At 41.6% G+C, this 18,663-nt stretch overlaps 2 protein-coding genes across 3 annotated transcripts; both read left to right on the top strand.

The window, feature by feature from the left end:
- Positions 1 to 325: 325 nt before the first annotated feature.
- Positions 326 to 4,829, top strand: LOC124049663 (cytochrome P450 3A40-like). Of its 2 annotated transcripts, none has more exons than XM_046371570.1 (13): positions 326 to 474; positions 589 to 682; positions 1,109 to 1,161; positions 1,309 to 1,408; positions 1,504 to 1,617; positions 2,008 to 2,096; positions 2,197 to 2,345; positions 2,466 to 2,593; positions 2,688 to 2,763; positions 2,865 to 3,025; positions 3,810 to 4,036; positions 4,138 to 4,300; positions 4,503 to 4,829. In XM_046371570.1, the coding sequence occupies exons 1-13, from the start codon at positions 404 to 406 to the stop codon at positions 4,578 to 4,580; spliced, it is 1,503 nt and encodes a 500-aa protein (XP_046227526.1). In that variant the 5' UTR covers positions 326 to 403; the 3' UTR covers positions 4,581 to 4,829. The 2 variants fall into 2 exon arrangements, with proteins under 2 accessions (XP_046227526.1, XP_046227535.1); XM_046371579.1 differs by having other exon boundaries at positions 444 to 501.
- Positions 4,830 to 6,735: 1,906 nt separating this feature from the next.
- foxk1 (forkhead box K1) lies at positions 6,736 to 18,168 on the top strand. Its single transcript, XM_046371556.1, has 9 exons — positions 6,736 to 7,384; positions 10,841 to 11,056; positions 13,450 to 13,648; positions 13,783 to 13,929; positions 14,220 to 14,413; positions 14,700 to 14,872; positions 14,992 to 15,252; positions 15,735 to 15,908; positions 16,008 to 18,168. Exons 1-9 carry the CDS (start codon positions 6,939 to 6,941, stop codon positions 16,238 to 16,240), a joined length of 2,043 nt encoding a protein of 680 aa, XP_046227512.1. The 5' UTR covers positions 6,736 to 6,938; the 3' UTR covers positions 16,241 to 18,168.
- Positions 18,169 to 18,663: the final 495 nt, after the last annotated feature.

The following is an 18,663-nucleotide window of genomic DNA, read 5'->3' as shown; positions in this document are numbered from 1 at the left end:
ATACCAGAAAATATAATGTGAGCCAATAAAAAATTAAAATTACTTTTTTTTTTGTCTTTGACTACTGTATCTGGAACATTTGAATTACAAATAAGAGGCATTTAAAGAGTAATATTCAATAAGCAAATATACATGAAAAATGACATAGAGCTGTTTTCATGAACTTTGCATTTGTTTGCCTACAGTGTTACAGATATCAGTGCTTTTGAAGTACAATAATTAGAAATCATTTTTGGTTAATGATTCACATTTGATATTGTTGGGCTGCCATTGGTTCAACTCTCGCACACATCCCTTACTTATGCAACAGGCCTGTCCAGAAGAATATAAAAACCTCGGGTTGTGATTTGTGGCTTTAGTGGATCTTGTTCTCCCCTTGATAGAAGAGACAACATTTGCAGAGATGGGCTACCTCCTCTATTTCTCTGCTGAGACATGGAGCCTCCTGATTGGTTTCATCACACTTTTCTTTGTGTAAGTGCTAAGGATTATGTGTTGCAGGTATTTGCACTGTGTTGTTTGTGTGTTTGCCATCTTGTATGATAAAAACATCTCCTCCCTTCTAAGTGTATTTTTTGTTTTGTACAGGTATGCCTGCTGGACATATGGAACATTTAAGAAAATGGGCATCCCTGGTCCAAAACCAATCCCATTTTTTGGCACAATGCTGGCATATAGAAAGGTTGGTAAACAGAACTTTTCAGAGGCAATACAGCATAGATTTAAAGCAGCTTGTATCAGCTTAGCAAGGTAAATAGTGGTACAATGGAACACCTGACAAAGCACAAGTACATGAGAATCAACTGACATTGCAAGGGACTGATTTAAAAAGACAATTCTATCAAAAATATTTGCTAGAAAATCACTTCAAGGGAATGAAATTAAACTTTCTAAGAACGCAGGAACTAATAGCCTTTTTGGAGTTTTTTATTTAACCTGAAAAAGTCTTATTGTGTTATTATATTTTGACAGTAAAAGTCCCTATTTTCATGAAAAATAATTTACACGGGTTAAATAAAACAGTTCCTGGCTATAATCCCTCATATTAAACTGGATTGAAGAAAGTTGTTCAATTCATAATCTGCATGTTATTTATTCTTGTATCCAGGGAGTAATTTACTTTGACATGGACTGCCACAAGAAATATGGGAAAACATGGGGGTAAGTCTACATGTTGTACAGTATGTGTGTTTATTTGTGTATGAATATGATGTATATCTCATTGTTAACCTGAGAGCTGCTGCTGTGACAGCTTAAATATCTCGCTCTGTTTTGTTATTTTTCTATTCAATTTCTTTCCATATTTAGTATTTTTGATGGCCGTCAGCCCATTCTGTGTATCACGGACCCTGCAATGATAAAAACTGTGCTGATTAAGGAGTGTTACTCTCTCTTCACCAATCGCAGAGTATGTACTTTCACCATATGGCCTATTCAAACTTATTATGGTTGTTCAGTGGAACTCATTTAATTACCGTCAGGTGTTTCCTATCTCTGTTACAGAACTTCCGTCTGAATGGGCCGCTGTACGATGCCGTGTCCATCGCCGAAGATGACCAGTGGAGGAGGATCCGCAGTATTCTCTCTCCTACCTTCACCTCAGGAAGACTTAAAGAGGTACAACCTTCTCCTGCTCTACACCTCCCCTGCCCTTACATGTTGAACTAAACATTTTTCAGCTGAGGTTTGTGTTGTTACTTGACAGTGGTTCCCCACCTGTTTGCCCTGTGACCGCTTCAAATGAAGTAAAGTCTACTTTTGAGCCCCAATTATGGTCTCTCAACATTGTTTTTTTCCTCTGTGAAAATGCACAGAAATGCTCCTTTTCACTCTTTATCCTATTTATGACCTTGCAACCCTTCAGACTTATCCTGGAACCCCTTTTCTGGGTCTTGACCCTCCATGTTTGGGACCATCAACTGGATTCAGTGGGAACTGTTGTGTGTATTCTGTATTGCAGTAAGCCTGTATATTTTTTCTGTTCTTGTCTTCCTGTCTGTGCCTCAGATGTTTGAGATAATAAAGCAACACTCTGCTATCCTGATCAGAAGCATGAAAAAGAAGATCGACAAAGATGAGCCCTTGGAGCTGAAGGAGTAAGTACACTCTGTATGACAACAATTCCATTTATTTTAATTTACTCCAGTAAGTTTTTAAGCATGACAGTACATCTCTGATGTGTTGTGTGCTTTTCAGATTCTTTGGATCCTACAGTATGGATGTGGTAACCAGCACATCCTTCAGTGTAGACATAGACTCACTCAACAACCCCTCAGACCCCTTCGTCACAAACATCAAGAAGATGCTCAAGTTTGACTTCTTAGACCCCCTTTTCATCATTGTTGGTACATAAATCAATTTGTTTCTGTGATATGACAAAAACATCCATGTGTGTAAACATTTACAATACAGTCACTGTCTTTCCTGCATCCTTAATTAAGGTGTTGGTTTCTTATTAATTCCAGGTTTCTTTCCCTTTATGGGTCCTGTTTTTGAGAAGTTGGAATTTTCTTTTTTCCCTGCAAGTGTCACAAAGTTCTTTTACGCTGCACTGCAGAAGATCAAGTCTAATCGAGAGACCAGCAAGCTGAAGGTATTGCTGTCAGTGTATGTGTTTTTGTTCATATATGTATATAAACAAGTTCTGAAAAAGAATCAAAGCAAATTTCACATGCATCTACCTTCAGAATCGAGTGGATTTCCTTCAGCTGATGATCGACTCTCAGAAAAACAATATCCCTAATGGAGTTGCACAAAATAAAGGTGACACACACAAACACAGCCACATACAGTTATCTAGCTACACAGACATAAAGGCATACCTTAAAGCTTTTCTAAATCACATCAACTTGCTATCTCTCCAGGTTTAAGCGATCATGAGATCCTTTCTCAAGCCATGATTTTCCTGTTTGCTGGTTATGAAACATCCAGCTCCTCTCTCACTTTCCTGGCTTACAATCTGGCAACACACCCTCATACCATGAAAAAGCTGCAGGAGGAGATTGACTCCACCTTCCCCAACAAGGTACGCTGAGAGTGGAGAGAAGACATCATTTGAGACAGCAGGAAGGTCTGAGACTAATTAATTTAAAACTATTTCCATGGGTTCTTGGACATTTGGGAGTGAAATGCCACCTCAAGCTCACAAACCTGTAAATCTCATTTACACACCCAGGAAGTGCTTTAATGCTCCTCACACGCTGGTCAACACCTTGCCTGGCAGTCTCTGCTATCAGTGTCTTAATGTGTGTGTGAATTAGTGAATGTAGCAAGGCTGTAAGGTGTTTTGAGGAGTCAGTAGGTGAGAGAGGTGCTACGTAAATGCAAGTCCATCATACTTTTTAGCATTCGCGCATCTTTGTTAGTGAAGACTGGAAACAGTTAGGCACTGTAAAGCCACAGCTTGCCTCTTCTACACTTTGTTTTTGGGTTCTTGGACACTTGGGAGTGAAATGCCACCTCAAGCTCACAAACCTGTAAATCTGATTGATTATCGCTTCATATAATTTTTGTAGATATTGTTATAAAGTTGCTTAACATGCTTATTTACACACCCAGCAAGTGCTTTAACACTCTTGACAAGCTGGCCAACACCTTGTCTTTCAACCTCTGCTGTCAGTGTATGAATATGTGTGTGAATTAGTGAATGCGGCAAGTGTATTTTCCACAAATAACTTCTTTTAACATCAACAATATTTATCAGTTCTTCAGAGCTAGGACAAATGATTTGCATCTCAAAACAGGTAATACAAGACAAAACTAAATTGTTGCATGAGTAAAGATTCATGGCAGTCTATATGTTTTTGTAGGCTCCTGTTGAGTACCAGGCTTTGATGCAGATGGAATATCTAGACAGCGCTGTCAACGAGTCTCTTCGATTGTATCCCATTGTTCCACGTCTGGAGCGTGTGGCCAAGGCAACTGTGGAGATAGATGGCATTGTGATTCCAAAAGATATGGTGGTCATGATGCCTACATGGTGCTTACACCGGGACCCTAATCTGTGGCCTGACCCAGAGGAGTTCAAACCTGAGAGGTACAGAAAGAATTTGGGTTAGCACAACAACCACGGAGAAAGACCTGAGCTCTGCAAGTTATCGCCTCTTTTCTGTCATTAATGCATTCTTGTACCCTCAGGTTCAGCAAGGAAAACAAGGAGACTGTTGATCCTTACACATACATGCCTTTCGGGGCAGGTCCAAGGAACTGCATAGGGATGCGATTTGCTCTGGTGGTGATGAAACTCGCATTGGTGGAGATCCTGCAGAGGTACAGCTTCTCTGTGTGTAAGGAGACTGAGGTGAGAGCACATATTTTAATCTGTCACTGCATGTTATTGTATTTTTGGTGTATACATATTCATTCATAGTTTGACAGTGATATTTGAGATTAGATAATGCCAACAGTAGCCAAGCATCAGTGTTTTAAAGATGTGTGTGTTCAAAGATTGAGTTGTTCACTTTGTTTACACTTAATTTCTCTTGTCATGAATTTCCTGCCAGGTTCCCCTTGAGTTGGATTCCACGGGTCTACTAGCAGCAAAACGACCAGTCAAGCTGAAGCTGGTGCCACGGACTTAACTCAGCAGTTAAACACAAGATGAAGGCTAATTACATTTTATCTGTGATGTTGACCTATTGTGAATAAACACCCTGTCCATTTTCCAATGATTTGTATCAATCTAATGATATTGTTTTATGTACTTCTGTGTGAGTTCCTTCTCTTTTTTGCTGCACCAAAGCTTTGAATCAACATTCATCCGAAACTAAATGATAAATGGATATTTTGTAAAACTTGTGTCAACAATAAAAGGTATTTGGATTTCCCTCTTGTACACTGTCATTCTTACATGTAATTTGATCACTGTTTTAGCAACATATAACTTGCAGATTTTCTTTACCAGTAAACAAGAATATCAACAATATACTGCAATCCGACACAACAGCACAATTCACTACTGACTCAGTGTTTGAAGATCCCTTCCAGACACGTACTAAGATATGTATATATATATATCTTGCGCTTTGAGCAATCATGAGTGTCAGCTTTGTTTCTTCCAGTAAAAAAGTAGATTTCATTCTTTAAAAGGCATCCTTCTTCAATCTTCATCTGATAAATATCTAGTGACTGGAGCTACCAAATAATTATCGTGGAGTGAAACATGCAACAGGAGTAGCCCAAAAGAAAATCAGTGGCAGGGGAAGTAAATACTCAAGTCATGTACAAATATTTTCAATGTGCTTCGTTACATTCTGCTACTTAAAAAGGTTAAGATGATTGATTCAAATATCATCCAGAATCAACATTTTAGTCATAAAGTGTATTAAAAAGATTTGTGTATTCGGTTGTAATTAGTCTGTGCTTATGTCTATCTGTCTCTTTGAATAATTCATGTCGTCACAGCGCACTCGTGTGGATGGTCGGTGTTGGTGTTTTATTCTTTCACTGTCCATGTGCTTCCTGCTCCTCCACAGATCCATTTCCGAGTTTTTCAGCCATCTTGTTCTTTCCATGTTTATAAACAGAGGGTAGAGATAAAAAAGGAAAGAAAAAATCTGAGGTGGGCACTACACTGTAGACGCCACATGTTCTCGGGCCGGGGATTGAGAAAAATGTCCATGTTATCGGATGACAATAGCTAAAATCTATGACATCACAGAGAGCCTGTAAAGATAACGCACCATTTCCTTTAACTCGTTATATGTCTAATTGTAATTTAAGTGGAAAAAAATTGGATATGTTTTTAGTGGTTGTAACTTGTTTGGTTTATCAACTTGGTTTTCATATTTCTTTAATTAAATTACTCAGCCGTGTGCACTGATTCACACTCCTTCAGATCCACTATAAAGGAAGGACATGAAAGTGGAGAGACCGTAATTAATGATCAGTCATGAAAAGACCGTGTGGTCGATCTTGAGATACTCCTGAACTCAACCTTCAGTTTCCTGGTGTGACGATGTGAAGCGCAGCCTATCGACAGAGGTGTACAGATGTGGCGTTCACGGAAGTGAAGCTGTAGCCGCGATAACAAAAATGCTGTTGTCGGTAACTTTTATTCGCTGTCATTTATCGTTATGCTGTATGTTTCTGTTTCTGTCTACAGCATTAGTAATATGACAGATTTTGAGGTGTCATTGCCCGACAAAGACTTTCTCGACTGTTCCCAGCCACTGCAACATAACGTGATGTTTTGAGTATTATTAAGCATGCTCTCTCTGAAGCCCTTTAATTTTCGTTATTAATTCCGAGGGAACTAAATACTGCACTGTTGCAACAATATAAATCGTCTTTCTTATATTTGTGTAATTATTTAATCCCACCGTATTCTATTTTTTAAAGCACGTTAACGTCTTATTTTGAAGTCTTGTCTTGCTGTTCGTGTTATTTCAACAAACCAAAACGGTGTGATAACGACACACAAAATTCTGTTAGAGCCGAAAAAAATCCGTAGACTGCACTTAAAGTATTCCTCAGTTAAAGTTTTGACAAAGAAACTAGTTGTGGTAGTTCGCGTGTTGGAAAATATTTCAAGATTGACATGCTGAATAAATTCTGTATATCTGATAGACATTTCCGGAGCCCTGAACCAATAGGAAGTTTGCCTGGCCACAGATCGTTTTCGGTTGATGAAAAGTGGAGTCTTTTGTTGAATGGGCATTGTATGATCATGATGTCTGTCAAGTTCGTCGTTAAATATGCGCTTTCATCGCCCAGTCCTGTACGGTTTGTAGCAGGAGATAACGAGGAGGCCGTGAAGGCAGCGCCAGTCCGGTTCCTGCGAAGAATCCGGTCCACTTCTTGCGCCGACCCGGACTCCATGTTGTTCCGACAGCCACGGAACGAACAAGTGCCCTGGCCGACAACTCTCACGTTGCAACTCTGTGTGTGCGAGAAGTAAAGTGTGTGTGCGTGTGAGTGTATTGACCCTCCGAAAGAAGATGGCAGACTACCGGGACGACACCGGAGCTAGAGCCCTGCTTGCTTTACAGTCAGCACCGTGCAGTCCTGTGCGCGTCGCGGTGACCTCGCACGCCTATCACCAGCCCTCGCTCGCCCTCTTGGGTCCTCCGGTGATGGAAGCCCGGGCCGACGCCGGGATTCTTCCCGTGCGCCTCGCTTGTCCTCCTCCGCAGGCCTTGGCCAGACTCGAGGGCCGGGATTTCGAGTTTGTCATGCGCCAGAGGACGGTCACCATAGGCCGGAACTCTTCTCACGGCTCCGTGGACATCAATATGGGTCATTCGAGCTTCATTTCACGGCGACACCTGCAGCTCACCTACGACGAGGCGAGCGGTTTCTCCCTCCGGTGCTTGGGCAAGAATGGCGTGTTCGTTGACGGGGTGTTCCAGCGGAGAGGGGCGCCGCCGCTGCCGCTACCCAGAGAGTAAGTGCACTTAGTTAGCATAGCCGCAACCAACAGGCTAATCATGGTAACACGGTGTTCATGATTCCCAAACTATAAATGTTCATTTTATGCAGCGACCTGCTGATGGACAAAGAGCATTTGTAACCGATTTCATGATATAGTTTAGATCGCCTTTGAAGACCCGCACCTTCCCCCATTTTGGACAGCTAACGGTTGAATCAAACTGTAAAATAGCATGAGGGGGCTTTGAGAATACATGTCTAAGAACTTTCACAGTTTTCTCAGTAGATACATTAGCTCTTCAAACATTTCAACAGGCGGAAAATATGCCGCACGCGACCCTCAAAATTCAAACAGGAGGCAGATCCTGACATGGATACGAAATTAGTCATGACACCACTAATCAGAGCGGTTCGAACGGATATATCTTCGGATAAATTTACTTTAACCTCGGTTTGGACGGTGAAGCTGTAATACATCAAACCAACATGTCTCCCATTTAGCTTTGAAATTACACTTTGTCCGAGGCCCAAGGGACCCCCTCCAGGGTAACGCTACCTTCACCCCACTTTGTCAAACACTGAATTATCCTAGCTAGTTTTAGTCGCTAGCAAACTTAGCTTGATTTGGCCTACCGATAAATAGCACAAGCTCGTTAGCAAATGTTTTGAAAACGGCTCTAAAATCCCAGAGCTTCAGAATAAGGATTTTATTTCTCATCAAAGTCTTTTGGTTGCTGGTAAAAGTCATGTCTCAACAGTTTTCAGGACGATAAGCTTTGCCAGTTGAGAGGCTGTTTAGTCAACGTGTCAGCGTCACGTAAACATTAATGTAAACAAACGCACCCCTGACAGCTCAGCTCACGAGTTTTGAGAGAAGAGGTGTGTTTGTTTTGTATTTAGTCACACACGAATGCATATTTTTCTTATCAAGAGGAACCACGTAGTGATTAAACGTGATTTTTAGCTTTACTTTCGTTTTTGCACGGCTGACAAGATTTGATATTTTGCCTTCGCCGATTCTTTTAATAGAGTAACAAAAAATAAGCGAAAGGTTTGACTCTGCGAGTGTGTGTCAATCACAGGATTGAGCAGTTTTTTTTTTTTCTTTTTCTTTGGGGGGGGTCCTCCCTGATTGGCTGTCAAGACTGTTTGGGGGTGTGTCGGGAATGAACAGGAAGTGCAGGCAGGAATGACATCCTCAAACAGGAGCACATGGAGTAAACACAAGACTTGCAAACCAAGCCCATGTCCAACCCAGCCTCACACGTTGTTCTTAAAGTTAGCTGGAAAAGCTGTGCTGAGTTACGTCTGGAACCAATTCAAACATGAGGAGGACCGTTAATTAGTCATTTTTAGCTCATCCTGTTGCATTATAGTACTTAGGCAGTATTTTGTTTCACAACTATGAATCACATTGGATCGAATAGGAGATTTTGTACGATTTATTGGAAAAGGCACTTTAGTATATGCCAATTTCTGCAGATCTAATTTGAGTACAAATGCAGCACAATGCACAACACAGATCAGCTGCCTGCATGCACCCCCTTCAAGTCAGACTTTAATTGAAGCACATTTAAAATTGCAGCTATATGTGTATGTACTTTAGGCTTTATCATCTTGATTCGTTTGGAACCTGAACGTCCTTCACAGTTTTCTTAACAGAACTGCTTGGAGTATCATGTTTCACTGGGACCCCAAGTAAACAGCAGGTCCTGCCTCAGATTTCAGTTTGGGCTGGGGTTTGGATTTTGCTGTTACAGGACATGAGCTTTGTTTTGCCATAAAATACAACTTCTCCCAAGTGATAGTTTCCTTGCAGACTACAGCAGATTTTCTTCCTGACTTTGTTTTGGTGTTTTTATTGCATTCTGTCAACTCTCTACCTTATCGAGCCTTCAATGGCCTGCAGCAGTGAAGCATGCATGCAGTATAATGTTGGGCTTGATGTGTTTTGGATGATGTGCAGGACTCGTATGATGACAAAGAAGCTTAATTTTGATCCATTTAGATCATGATCTCTCATATGCCCTCTAGCAAACACACAATTTGAAATATCATGTGAGTTCTTTGAACAGTGGCTTTCTCTTTGCTGCTCTGACATATAGCTCGAACTGCTAAAGGAAAGAAGCAATCATTTCATTGTATTTAGAGTCTCTTCCATTTCAGCTATGGAACCCTGAAGCTTCTTCAGAATTGCTACAGGCCTTCTTTCTTCCCACACTGGTGCTCGTCTTGCATGGACACTCAGTTGTTGAGGATGGCCTGGTCTGGGCCGAGACAGCCGAGAGCAGACTGTTCATTTATGCAGCATTGGATTGGCAGCTGCAGTTTTCCAGGAGACAAATTACAGAGAAAAGATAGGACAGTTCTTCCATATTTTTATAGACTGCTGTGTCTGTCTGAAACTGCTTATGAAGCACGTTGGATCATGTGATGATGTTTTTTCATTTGTTTGTCTCCACTGGGGAGGCCTAACCCTGAGCTCAGCACCCCTAGAATTAGTATAGGGATTCAGTTTATTGCTCAAAAACACAGGCATTATCATATTTGGTTAGATGGGATAGTTGGTATCACAAAGACATACAGCCATTGAGTATACTTAATTTTGCTGACTGTCCCTGCTAGGAGAAATGAAAACTATTCACGTTAGTCATTATGCTTCCATTGTAAAATGTTCATCGCACACCTAATTATTTTCAAGGTTTTTGTTGAGGCTTGAAGTGACCTGGGACTTGACTGATCCTCTTTTATTGAGGCAGTTGTTCAGACTTGCTAAAAGAGGAGGAAATGCAGGCTGACGGGTGTTAAGTCCGGACCAGCCTAGGGTTTTTTGTTTTTTTTATTTTGTCCATGAAAGTTGCTGGCTGAAGATATTGTTTGTATTATATACAAAACCCAGTGGTTGGTGTGTGTGTGTGTGTTTCTGTTTTTTTTTTTTTTTGTTTTTTTTTTTTTTTTAAATCGTGACTGGCTCAATATTTCTGACTAAAAGACACCAGACAAGCATTTTGTCTTAAAACAAGCTGAGGTTCTGAGTTCATTCATGACCCTTGAAACAATAGTTGACACAAAATTCTCACCACAAGGTCCATTAAATAGCTGATCTCTTGGGTTCGATTGTAGCACGTGATCTTCCTCAGCCGATCGGTTTTGCGGAGTTGTCATGCTGCTGTAAGTGTTCGGATTTCAATTTCCAGCTCGCTTGAAGCTCAGAAGTTTGAGTCTGCCAACAAGAACTCAGGAAAATGGAAATTTGAACGTCTGCATTTCTGAGACAGCTGGGCAAACTGCTTCGGCTAAGAAAGATGAAGTGATATGATTAAAAGCTCCAGAACATTCACTGTAAAATAATGTTATAACGGTGAGCTTCTGAGCACCGTGTAGGGGAGAAAGCACTAATCACACTTTGTCTCTGTTTTTCTTCTGTTCTGCAACTTCCCCCATCTCGCCCTCCTGCTGCCCTGCTTTCTAGGTGTGTGTTTCGTTTTCCCAGTACAGTAATCAAGATTCAGTTTATGTCACTCCTGGAGCCTGAGGAGCACAGAGAAAGGGAGCAGCCCTCTCTTCCTCCTCGGCCACTTCTACCCCACATTTCCCCTCTCAAAATCAGCATTCCCACAGTGCAGCAGCACGAAGAGCACATCAGGGCATTTGGTTCTCCGCTGCCCTCGCCCACAGGCACCATCAGGTAAGGAGAGACCGGCAGATGCACACGATAACACGAACACCAGTGCAGCATGTAATATATACACACTTCATTGTTGTGACTGCTAGAGCTCAGTGCTGAGTTTTAGTGAATGTTTTGATTGAATCTTTGCTCATATTGTTTAAATCAACAACATTAAGTCAATATGAATCAATGGTTTAATGTAGTGACAGAAACTTTTTTTGGTAGCTGATTTTACAGTTGATCAGCTGTAATTTTATTAGCAAAACACCAAACACTACCTGGTTACATTTTTTTTTTTTTCCTGTTTGAGAATATGTTGATTTTCGCTGTCTTATGTGATTGTAAACTTAAGGTTTTGGACTGCTGGGCTCACGCTGGGGTCAGGATTTTCTTTGAAATTTAAGAAGATTTATGTAATTTACAGAATTAAGCAATAATGAAAATGTGCTTGTTTGCTGCCCTTATATAAATTCAGTCATGCTGTTTGCCGAGATTTGATTGCAAGTAAACATCAGCATATAACATTTTATGCTTTTGTGTAAGTTGTTGTCTTCTTGTTTTGGCACAGTAGAAGGCTGCATGTTTTTAAAAGGAGTATCAACAATGCAGGGAAATGCACCTATCAGCTTATTTTCTCCAATAATATCCCTTCTGGCTGACTGTGTACTCGTCAGCTGCTGCCATGTTGCTGTTGAGATGGAAACCTGCACTCCAGTGAGCTGTGAGAGCACATGTTTGCAAATCACTGCTCTATAAATGTATACAGCATATGCAACTGGCAACTGTGGCGTTGCTGAGTGTGCCCTCTGGTGGTCCGTGTTGCTTTTTACATCCTACATCCCCACCAATGTCAGCTCGTGTGCGCCTGCCTTATATGGAATGGCTGCAGCTTCAAGGCACATGATTGGCTATCGGGGCAGATTGTTTTGCCTGGAGGCCGTTTTTTTTTCCATCCATTCGTGGTTTCCTTTTTTCAGAGCCCCCTACCCTTCCTTTTCAGCCCTCAGCTCCTGTTCTCTCACACGTGGACACACACACACACACACACAAGTAAAGACGCTTGCTCATACATGTCGCCACAACTTTCACTGTGGCCTTTTTGGGCAGCACAAAGAAAGAGTATTGTGTAAAAGCAAATGCTCTAACACCAACAGTGTCTCTTCACAAGGTGGTTGGATGGAGTCACTTTTCCTGTTAGGCAACTTAAATGAATTGTGTATAGTAACATTCTTCTGGTCCTACCAGTATTCACCCTGCTGGCCTTCTGCACAGAGGGTGAAAGAGTTGTTGTAACAGTGTCAGAGGAAAGCAAAGACAACTCTCTCTTCCTCATGGAGGCACACATAACTCCATTACTTTTAAGCTTACGTATGCACAGTTACAGGTATAAATATGTTTTTATTTAACATGCCCTTGAGTAACATTAGAAGATTTTCTTCATTCATTTTTCAGAGATACTTTCAAAACAGCCTGCAGCCTCGTTTCCCCAGCCAAAAAATACAAACATATTCTCTCTCCCTGTGTGTGTGTGTATGTGTGTGTGTCTATCTCACTGTATCTCGGGCTCTCTGTTACCAAAGGCAAATCAAAGCACACTGACTCTCACAGAAATCAGTGTTTACTTGACTAACAGCAGCAGGTGTGTGTTATGTAACTCATTGTGTTTTCCCCATGTCTTGCCTCTCAACAGGACCAGATAAAACCAAGTTAAAAATTAACATACTTTTGAGTATTTTTGCACATTGATCATGTTAGTGTTAGAACAATCTGGATCTGAGTTGTAATGATTTTTTTTCCAAATGTAGTTCTTGTGTGTTAAGGGAAATTGTCTTTTTGGACTTTACGGTGTTTTTTTAAAGGATCATATTCATTCCCCTTTGCAGGGCAATTAAGGAAATATGAATATTCAAAATATCATAATATACTGGTGCTCCTTGTTGTCCTGTGCCATTAGCAGGCCTTCATACTCTGTATTTGCCACCAGTCAGTCTTCTCAGTTGTGCAAAGTGATTTTTTTTTCTTTAAACTTCATTTCACAAACTTGCAGTACAAGCTCCAATTCACAAAAAAACATGAGTCTTCTGTATGTTATTTAATGGTTTATTAATGATTCTGGAATGTTTTATCACTGGGTTTGTTATGAGGTGAAGTTTTGTCTTGACTCATTATCAGTTAACTTGCCATTAACTTGCCTAGAACAAGAAGTTAAACAAACAGAAGTTAAGCCCCCCCCCCCCGGAGACTTTAGACCTGTCAGCTAAAAACTGTTTTGTTTTTGTTTTTCAGTTAAAACTGAACTGCTTATGAATCTTGCTAATGTTACATTTAGACTGAGAACTGTATTGTTTCTAAAAGTGTCTTTAAACCATCACTTTGAGCCGCTGACAGAGACTCTTTCCTCTCTTCTCCAGTGTTCCTAACTCCTGTCCGGCTAGTCCACGAGGGGCAGGGTCATCAGGGTATCGCTATGGACGCAACGTGACCTCTGACCTCCAGTTAGCAGCTGAATATGCTGCCAAGGCCGTTTCTGAGCAGAGACGAAGCATTTCTGAGCAGAGAGGTGGGGGAAGTGAGCAGCGGGGGGACTCGGCTGGGGGAGACAGCCCCAAGGTGAGGACCCAGTGATATCAAAGTTAATTGCCCTGAATAAAAGATAACTCATAAGTTTCACAGAGGTTGCTTGTTCAGTACTGACATGTGCTTGAGGATGTGTGGTTGTTTGCACCTTTGTCTCGTGTGTCCAGGATGAGTCCAAGCCGCCTTATTCCTACGCACAGCTGATCGTCCAGGCCATCTCGTCTGCCCCAGACAAACAGTTGACTCTCAGTGGCATCTACGCCCACATCACCAAACACTACCCCTACTATCGCACTGCAGACAAGGGCTGGCAGGTAGAGTCTGTCTTTAACTGGGTGGTAATGGCTTCCCATGGTTTGCGATGACAGTCTAAACCTTACAGCCACACAGTGTGGGAAGTTTAGTTTTGTAATATTTAGAAGATTATGGTTGTTTTATTTAGTGACAGCTAGTCAGTAATTTCAGAAAAGAGAAATTTTGTCCTAAAAATGTTTGTCCTATTTGTGCTCATAGCTCGTTAAATTCAAGTTCTGTGATACTTTACTTCAAATTAGTATTCCTGTGTCCTGTGACACAATACTTACTCTAAAATGCTTTTTTCCAGAATTCAATCAGACACAACCTGTCTCTCAACCGCTACTTCCTGAAAGTTGCCCGCTCTCAGGACGAGCCCGGGAAAGGGAGTTTTTGGCGCGTGGATTCCGCTTCTGAGAGCAAGTTGGTAGAGCAAGCCTTCAGGAAAAGACGGCAAAGAGGGGTGGCGTGCTTTAGGACGCCATTCGGACCTCTGTCTTCTAGGTACGTGGGGGTCTCCTGTGGCCTTCAGAGGCAAACGAGACGGAAGCATGCTCTTTCGCTTCACATTTGACTCAGTTAACCCTTTTTCCCTTCTCTCTGCTTCTGCTCCTGGCTATCATTTGATTGGATAGAACAAAGTAAGTCTAATTTCTAGGTTAATATATTTAGCAGTTGGCACTGGCAGTTAGGAGCTCTTTATATTTCTAGAAGTCTCTTGATGTATTAACTGATTTTCTTTTTTGTTTTCTTTGTTTCTTTCTTTTCCCTTCTTCCCTTTCCTTTTCAGGAGCGCCCCTGCCTCCCCGACCCATCAGGGACTGCTTTCCCCTCCATCCAGTGGGCTGCAGACTCCTGAAAGTCTGAGCAGGGAGGGCTCTCCTGTCTCCCACGACCACCATGAACAGCTGGCTAACAAACTGGCATCTGTACCTGAGTATAGGTACTCTCAGAGTGCCCCAGGTAAGCTGCACACAGGTGCACATAAATACACACAAAGTGAGTTAAAAGTCGCACACATAAAGGCTTGTATACACACTATAAAACAAGCAAAACTATTGTTTGTTTCTGTTTCTGTGTAGGATCTCCAGTCAGCGCTCAGCCTGTCATCATGGCTGCCCCCTCCCACCTCCCAACAGTCCTGTCCTCAGGCCAGGGGAAAGCCCTTGCTTTAGTTCCCGGTGGCGGCGGCCAAGTCCAGCCCATCCACTTGCTCCAGAACCCCCCTCAGTCCTCTGTCACCATGGTGCGGGTGGTTACCAGCGGCCCTCTCACTTCCACCCCTCCGAACGGGTACACCAACTCCTCCATTGGAGGAGCAGAGGGCAACAGTGAGCTCAGAGGTACAGTCCATGTGACGCTCTTTTAGAAGTGCTTGTCATGCCCTAGTTATTGTTTTGCATTTATTGCAGAATTGGAATATCTGAAACGCTTTCAGTTTGATTTAGCGCATTTGTGTTTGATACATGTTTTTCATCTCTTGTGTTTCAATCTCATGATTGAATGCTGAAGGGATGGTGGAAACTGACTGACCAGATGTAATAAGTAATTGTGTACAGCTGTCAGTAGTATATTTAAATCAGGGCTTCTCAGAGTCCAGATCCAAATTGAATCAACACAGAAATTAATTCATTGGTCTGCAGTCCAAAGTGAAACCTGTGTGCTCACACTGAAACTCCTGGTTCAGGGCCCACCTACAGCAGTTATTACTACTGAGCACATGGGCTTTAAGTTTTGATCAAACTGGTCATACGTGGGCCCTTCCGTAAACTTTTAGTCCGTTTTGCATTTACACATTTGAATGGTGTGTTTGTGTTTGTATCAGAAGCCCAGCTGAACAGAGAGCGAGTGATCCAGACTGTGGACAGTGTGGTGCAGGGTGGGGAAGGGAGGAACCTCACTCCAGGTTTACATCAGCTTCCTGTTCGTCCTGTTACCCAGAATGGCAAACACACCATTGCCGCAGTTGCCACTGAAACCAGCCTTGCTAATGCATCTGGTAAGCTTTTCAGCATTGACTGCGTCACACGTTGACCAGTCATGATGATCTATGTACGCACCTAATGTTTTATTTATTTATATTCATATTCCTTTCCAGGCCTGAGTAGTCCTCTCCAGATCTTGGCAGCCCAGGCCTCCAGCTCCCCTCCTGTGCTGGTGAGCAGACAGGTCAGTGCAGAAAGTCTAGCTGAGCAGTCAGCTGAGCCCCAGGCCAAGCGACCGAAGATGGAGAACGAGGGTGGGACTGAAGCGGTTCAGCATCAAGTCACCCCTGCCCAGCAGCCTGTCATTGTTGCCATGACATCACAAACCCATGACCCCAGGAAGTAAAACCCAGGGCCTCGCACCAGGTACCCAATGGACAGCCTCCTTATCAACCTCTTAACTGCTTCGCCTTTTATACACGTTTGATACAACTGCAGCTGACTTGGCCAAAAAATGTACAGGCAGCCTCTCTCAACAGAAGGGAATTCAGTTGTAAGGAACATTTATTTTGGTCAAAAGTAGATGAAAACTTTGAAATACATTCTGAATATAAAAAGCAAGTAAGGACTTTTTCCAGCTTTACACTCTTCTTAATGTAATCCATCACTCACTGACAACACGAGCAAGTAAGGATGTTAAGCTTATGAGAGCATTATGCATATTAAAATCATTTCAGCACTACTTTTACTATGTGAATGTTGGGGATAATATCTCAACCTTTCCTTGAGTTGATGGATCAGATACATCAGTCACTCTCAGGCCAAAGACCTCATGGTTCCTGCACCTCTGCTTAGAGTCACTGCCTGATTTAAAACCAGGGAATGTGTGTGCAGAGATTTGAAATGGCCAGCATTTACAGAAGAAACTGCGATGATCAGAGTTGAAATATTGTGTAGTTTCACACAGTTGTGGACAAAAAGAGAGAGGACTTGAGTGCATATACCCAGACCAGGTTGGTGGGGCTTTGGAGACTGTTAAGAATATGATTGTACTGTTAAGGCAGAAGAAAAAAAAAAAAACAGGTTAAGATGTTAAGGTCTAGACCAGAATGTCAGACGTCTCTTCTTCTTGCCTTCCCTGTAAAGCACAAAAAGAAAAGGGTGTTGTTTTGGAAAAAGAGATGAAATGAATCCAGGAATAACAAACCAGGACGCAGTTTTCACGTCGCTTCAGCTCAGTTTGGTTTATCAGCGTGAAGCTTCTCAGATCCAAGACAATCTGAGTGACTGGACAACAGAGCTGGAGCAGAGAAGAGCAAATAAAATAGGAGGCAACTATTTGGAGTTGATTGAAGTGGAGCTAACCTAATGTAGACAAACTGATTGTTGTTTTAATTTTTTTTTGTTTCAGTAGTGGTAAAAGGAGAAATGGAACAGCCTGTGCATACACTTTTGTTTGTCTTAGCACAGAAAAGCATTATATGTAATAATCCTTAAAGCCTTAAAATGTTTCATCATATTTTTGGTCATTTTATTTTAACTTTAGACAGCTTTACCTTTTTAGATTGTTAACACAGCGCTTCTTTAACACTGCACGATCGGCGACACTACAGTGGTGGAAGTTACGTTGCATCAGCAGACTTGTATCAGTTTTATCAGGGGAAGGGCGGGACCAACATATGACCACAAATTTCAACTGCTCTCTTGTCTTTTTTTTGTCTTTCTCTCTGTATTGGTACTTGTGAAATCTTTTCTACTCTTGGCTCTCTACTCTTTTGCTTTCAGTTTTTCCGAAATGGCTCAGCCTTTTTTTGCCTCCGTCTCCCATTTCCCCCTCTCCCTCTCCTCAGCGAGCAGTCTCTATCATTGCTGTCTCTATAGAGGCATCAAGCTGTTGGCAATTCCTGTCACAGACGCTGCCTTAATTAGATACCCGACCCCCCCCCCCCCCCACACACACCCCCATTCTCTCATTCTCACTCTGCCTTTAGCTTTTCCGAATGTCCTTGCACAGGCCTCATTTTTAGCTGGCAATCAGGCACAATTTGCGCAAGATTTCAGTGATTGTTGTTGCACATTTAAAAAAAAAACAAAACAAAACAAAAAAAAGACGCGTAATGATTGTATGCTGCTCTATCTGCTAAATGACAAAGCTACTTAGAAGGTATTTTTTTCTTATTTTTGAAAAAGAAAAAATATTTTGCTATTTGTAAAACGGCTGTCTTCAATACGTAAACATTCTGGAAATAGAGAAGTATATGTATTTTTAAATGTTCCCGTTTTTTGTGATTTGTTAAAATGTGTAGCACAAATTAAAATTCCTTATTGATGTAAGAATTTCTTTGTCTTCTCTCATGTGGCCTTGTGTCAGCCAATTCGGGTAAAATTCCAAGCAGAAAAATACAAGAATCCAACAATTTTTATTAAGTACCATCCATTTTAACAGTATAAATAATGAACAGAATGATAGACATGCAAGAGATCAATTTCCTACAAACGTTGAAATGCAAAAAAAAGGTTAGTGCAAAGAAATGAACAGACTCAAAAGTGGAGCGCGAAATGCAGCTGATGGAAAAAAGAGCCAACGTTCAGGCTGATTTTAACCCCCGTGCTGATAATACGAAATGAGAATAACCAACAGGAGCAGGGAAATTTCAACAATTGTCAACATTAGCGCTGAAATAATTAGTTGTCAGTTAGCTGGTTATTTTGGTCATTCAAAAGGGAAAAATACATTGGTTTGATTACTTACTTTTTAATTTACTTTTGAATTTAGCCTCTGAGGTTTGGACCTTTGGCCTGACAAAACAAGCTGGTTATTAATATCAA

The sequence above is a fragment of the Scatophagus argus genome, chromosome 2 (genome assembly GCF_020382885.2).
Source record: "Scatophagus argus isolate fScaArg1 chromosome 2, fScaArg1.pri, whole genome shotgun sequence".
Lineage (NCBI taxonomy): Eukaryota > Metazoa > Chordata > Actinopteri > Scatophagidae > Scatophagus > Scatophagus argus.
Note: the sequence above shows the minus strand (reverse complement) of the source record. Positions and strands in the feature narration are given on the sequence as shown.

What these genes read in the sequence shown, in the direction of transcription:
- LOC124049663 (XM_046371570.1), top strand. Translation starts at nt 404, where the DNA reads ATGGGCTACCTCCTCTATTTCTCTGCTGAGACATGGAGCCTCCTGATT. An exon ending in GAGCCCTTGGAGCTGAAGGA is followed by an intron (nt 2,097 to 2,196) that starts GTAAGTACACTC and finishes TGTGCTTTTCAG; the next exon opens with ATTCTTTGGATCCTACAGTA. An exon ending in TGGAGTTGCACAAAATAAAG is followed by an intron (nt 2,764 to 2,864) that starts GTGACACACACA and finishes CTATCTCTCCAG; the next exon opens with GTTTAAGCGATCATGAGATC.
- foxk1 (XM_046371556.1), top strand. Translation starts at nt 6,939, where the DNA reads ATGGCAGACTACCGGGACGACACCGGAGCTAGAGCCCTGCTTGCTTTA. An exon ending in CTGCAGACAAGGGCTGGCAG is followed by an intron (nt 13,930 to 14,219) that starts GTAGAGTCTGTC and finishes GCTTTTTTCCAG; the next exon opens with AATTCAATCAGACACAACCT. An exon ending in CAGCCTTGCTAATGCATCTG is followed by an intron (nt 15,909 to 16,007) that starts GTAAGCTTTTCA and finishes ATTCCTTTCCAG; the next exon opens with GCCTGAGTAGTCCTCTCCAG.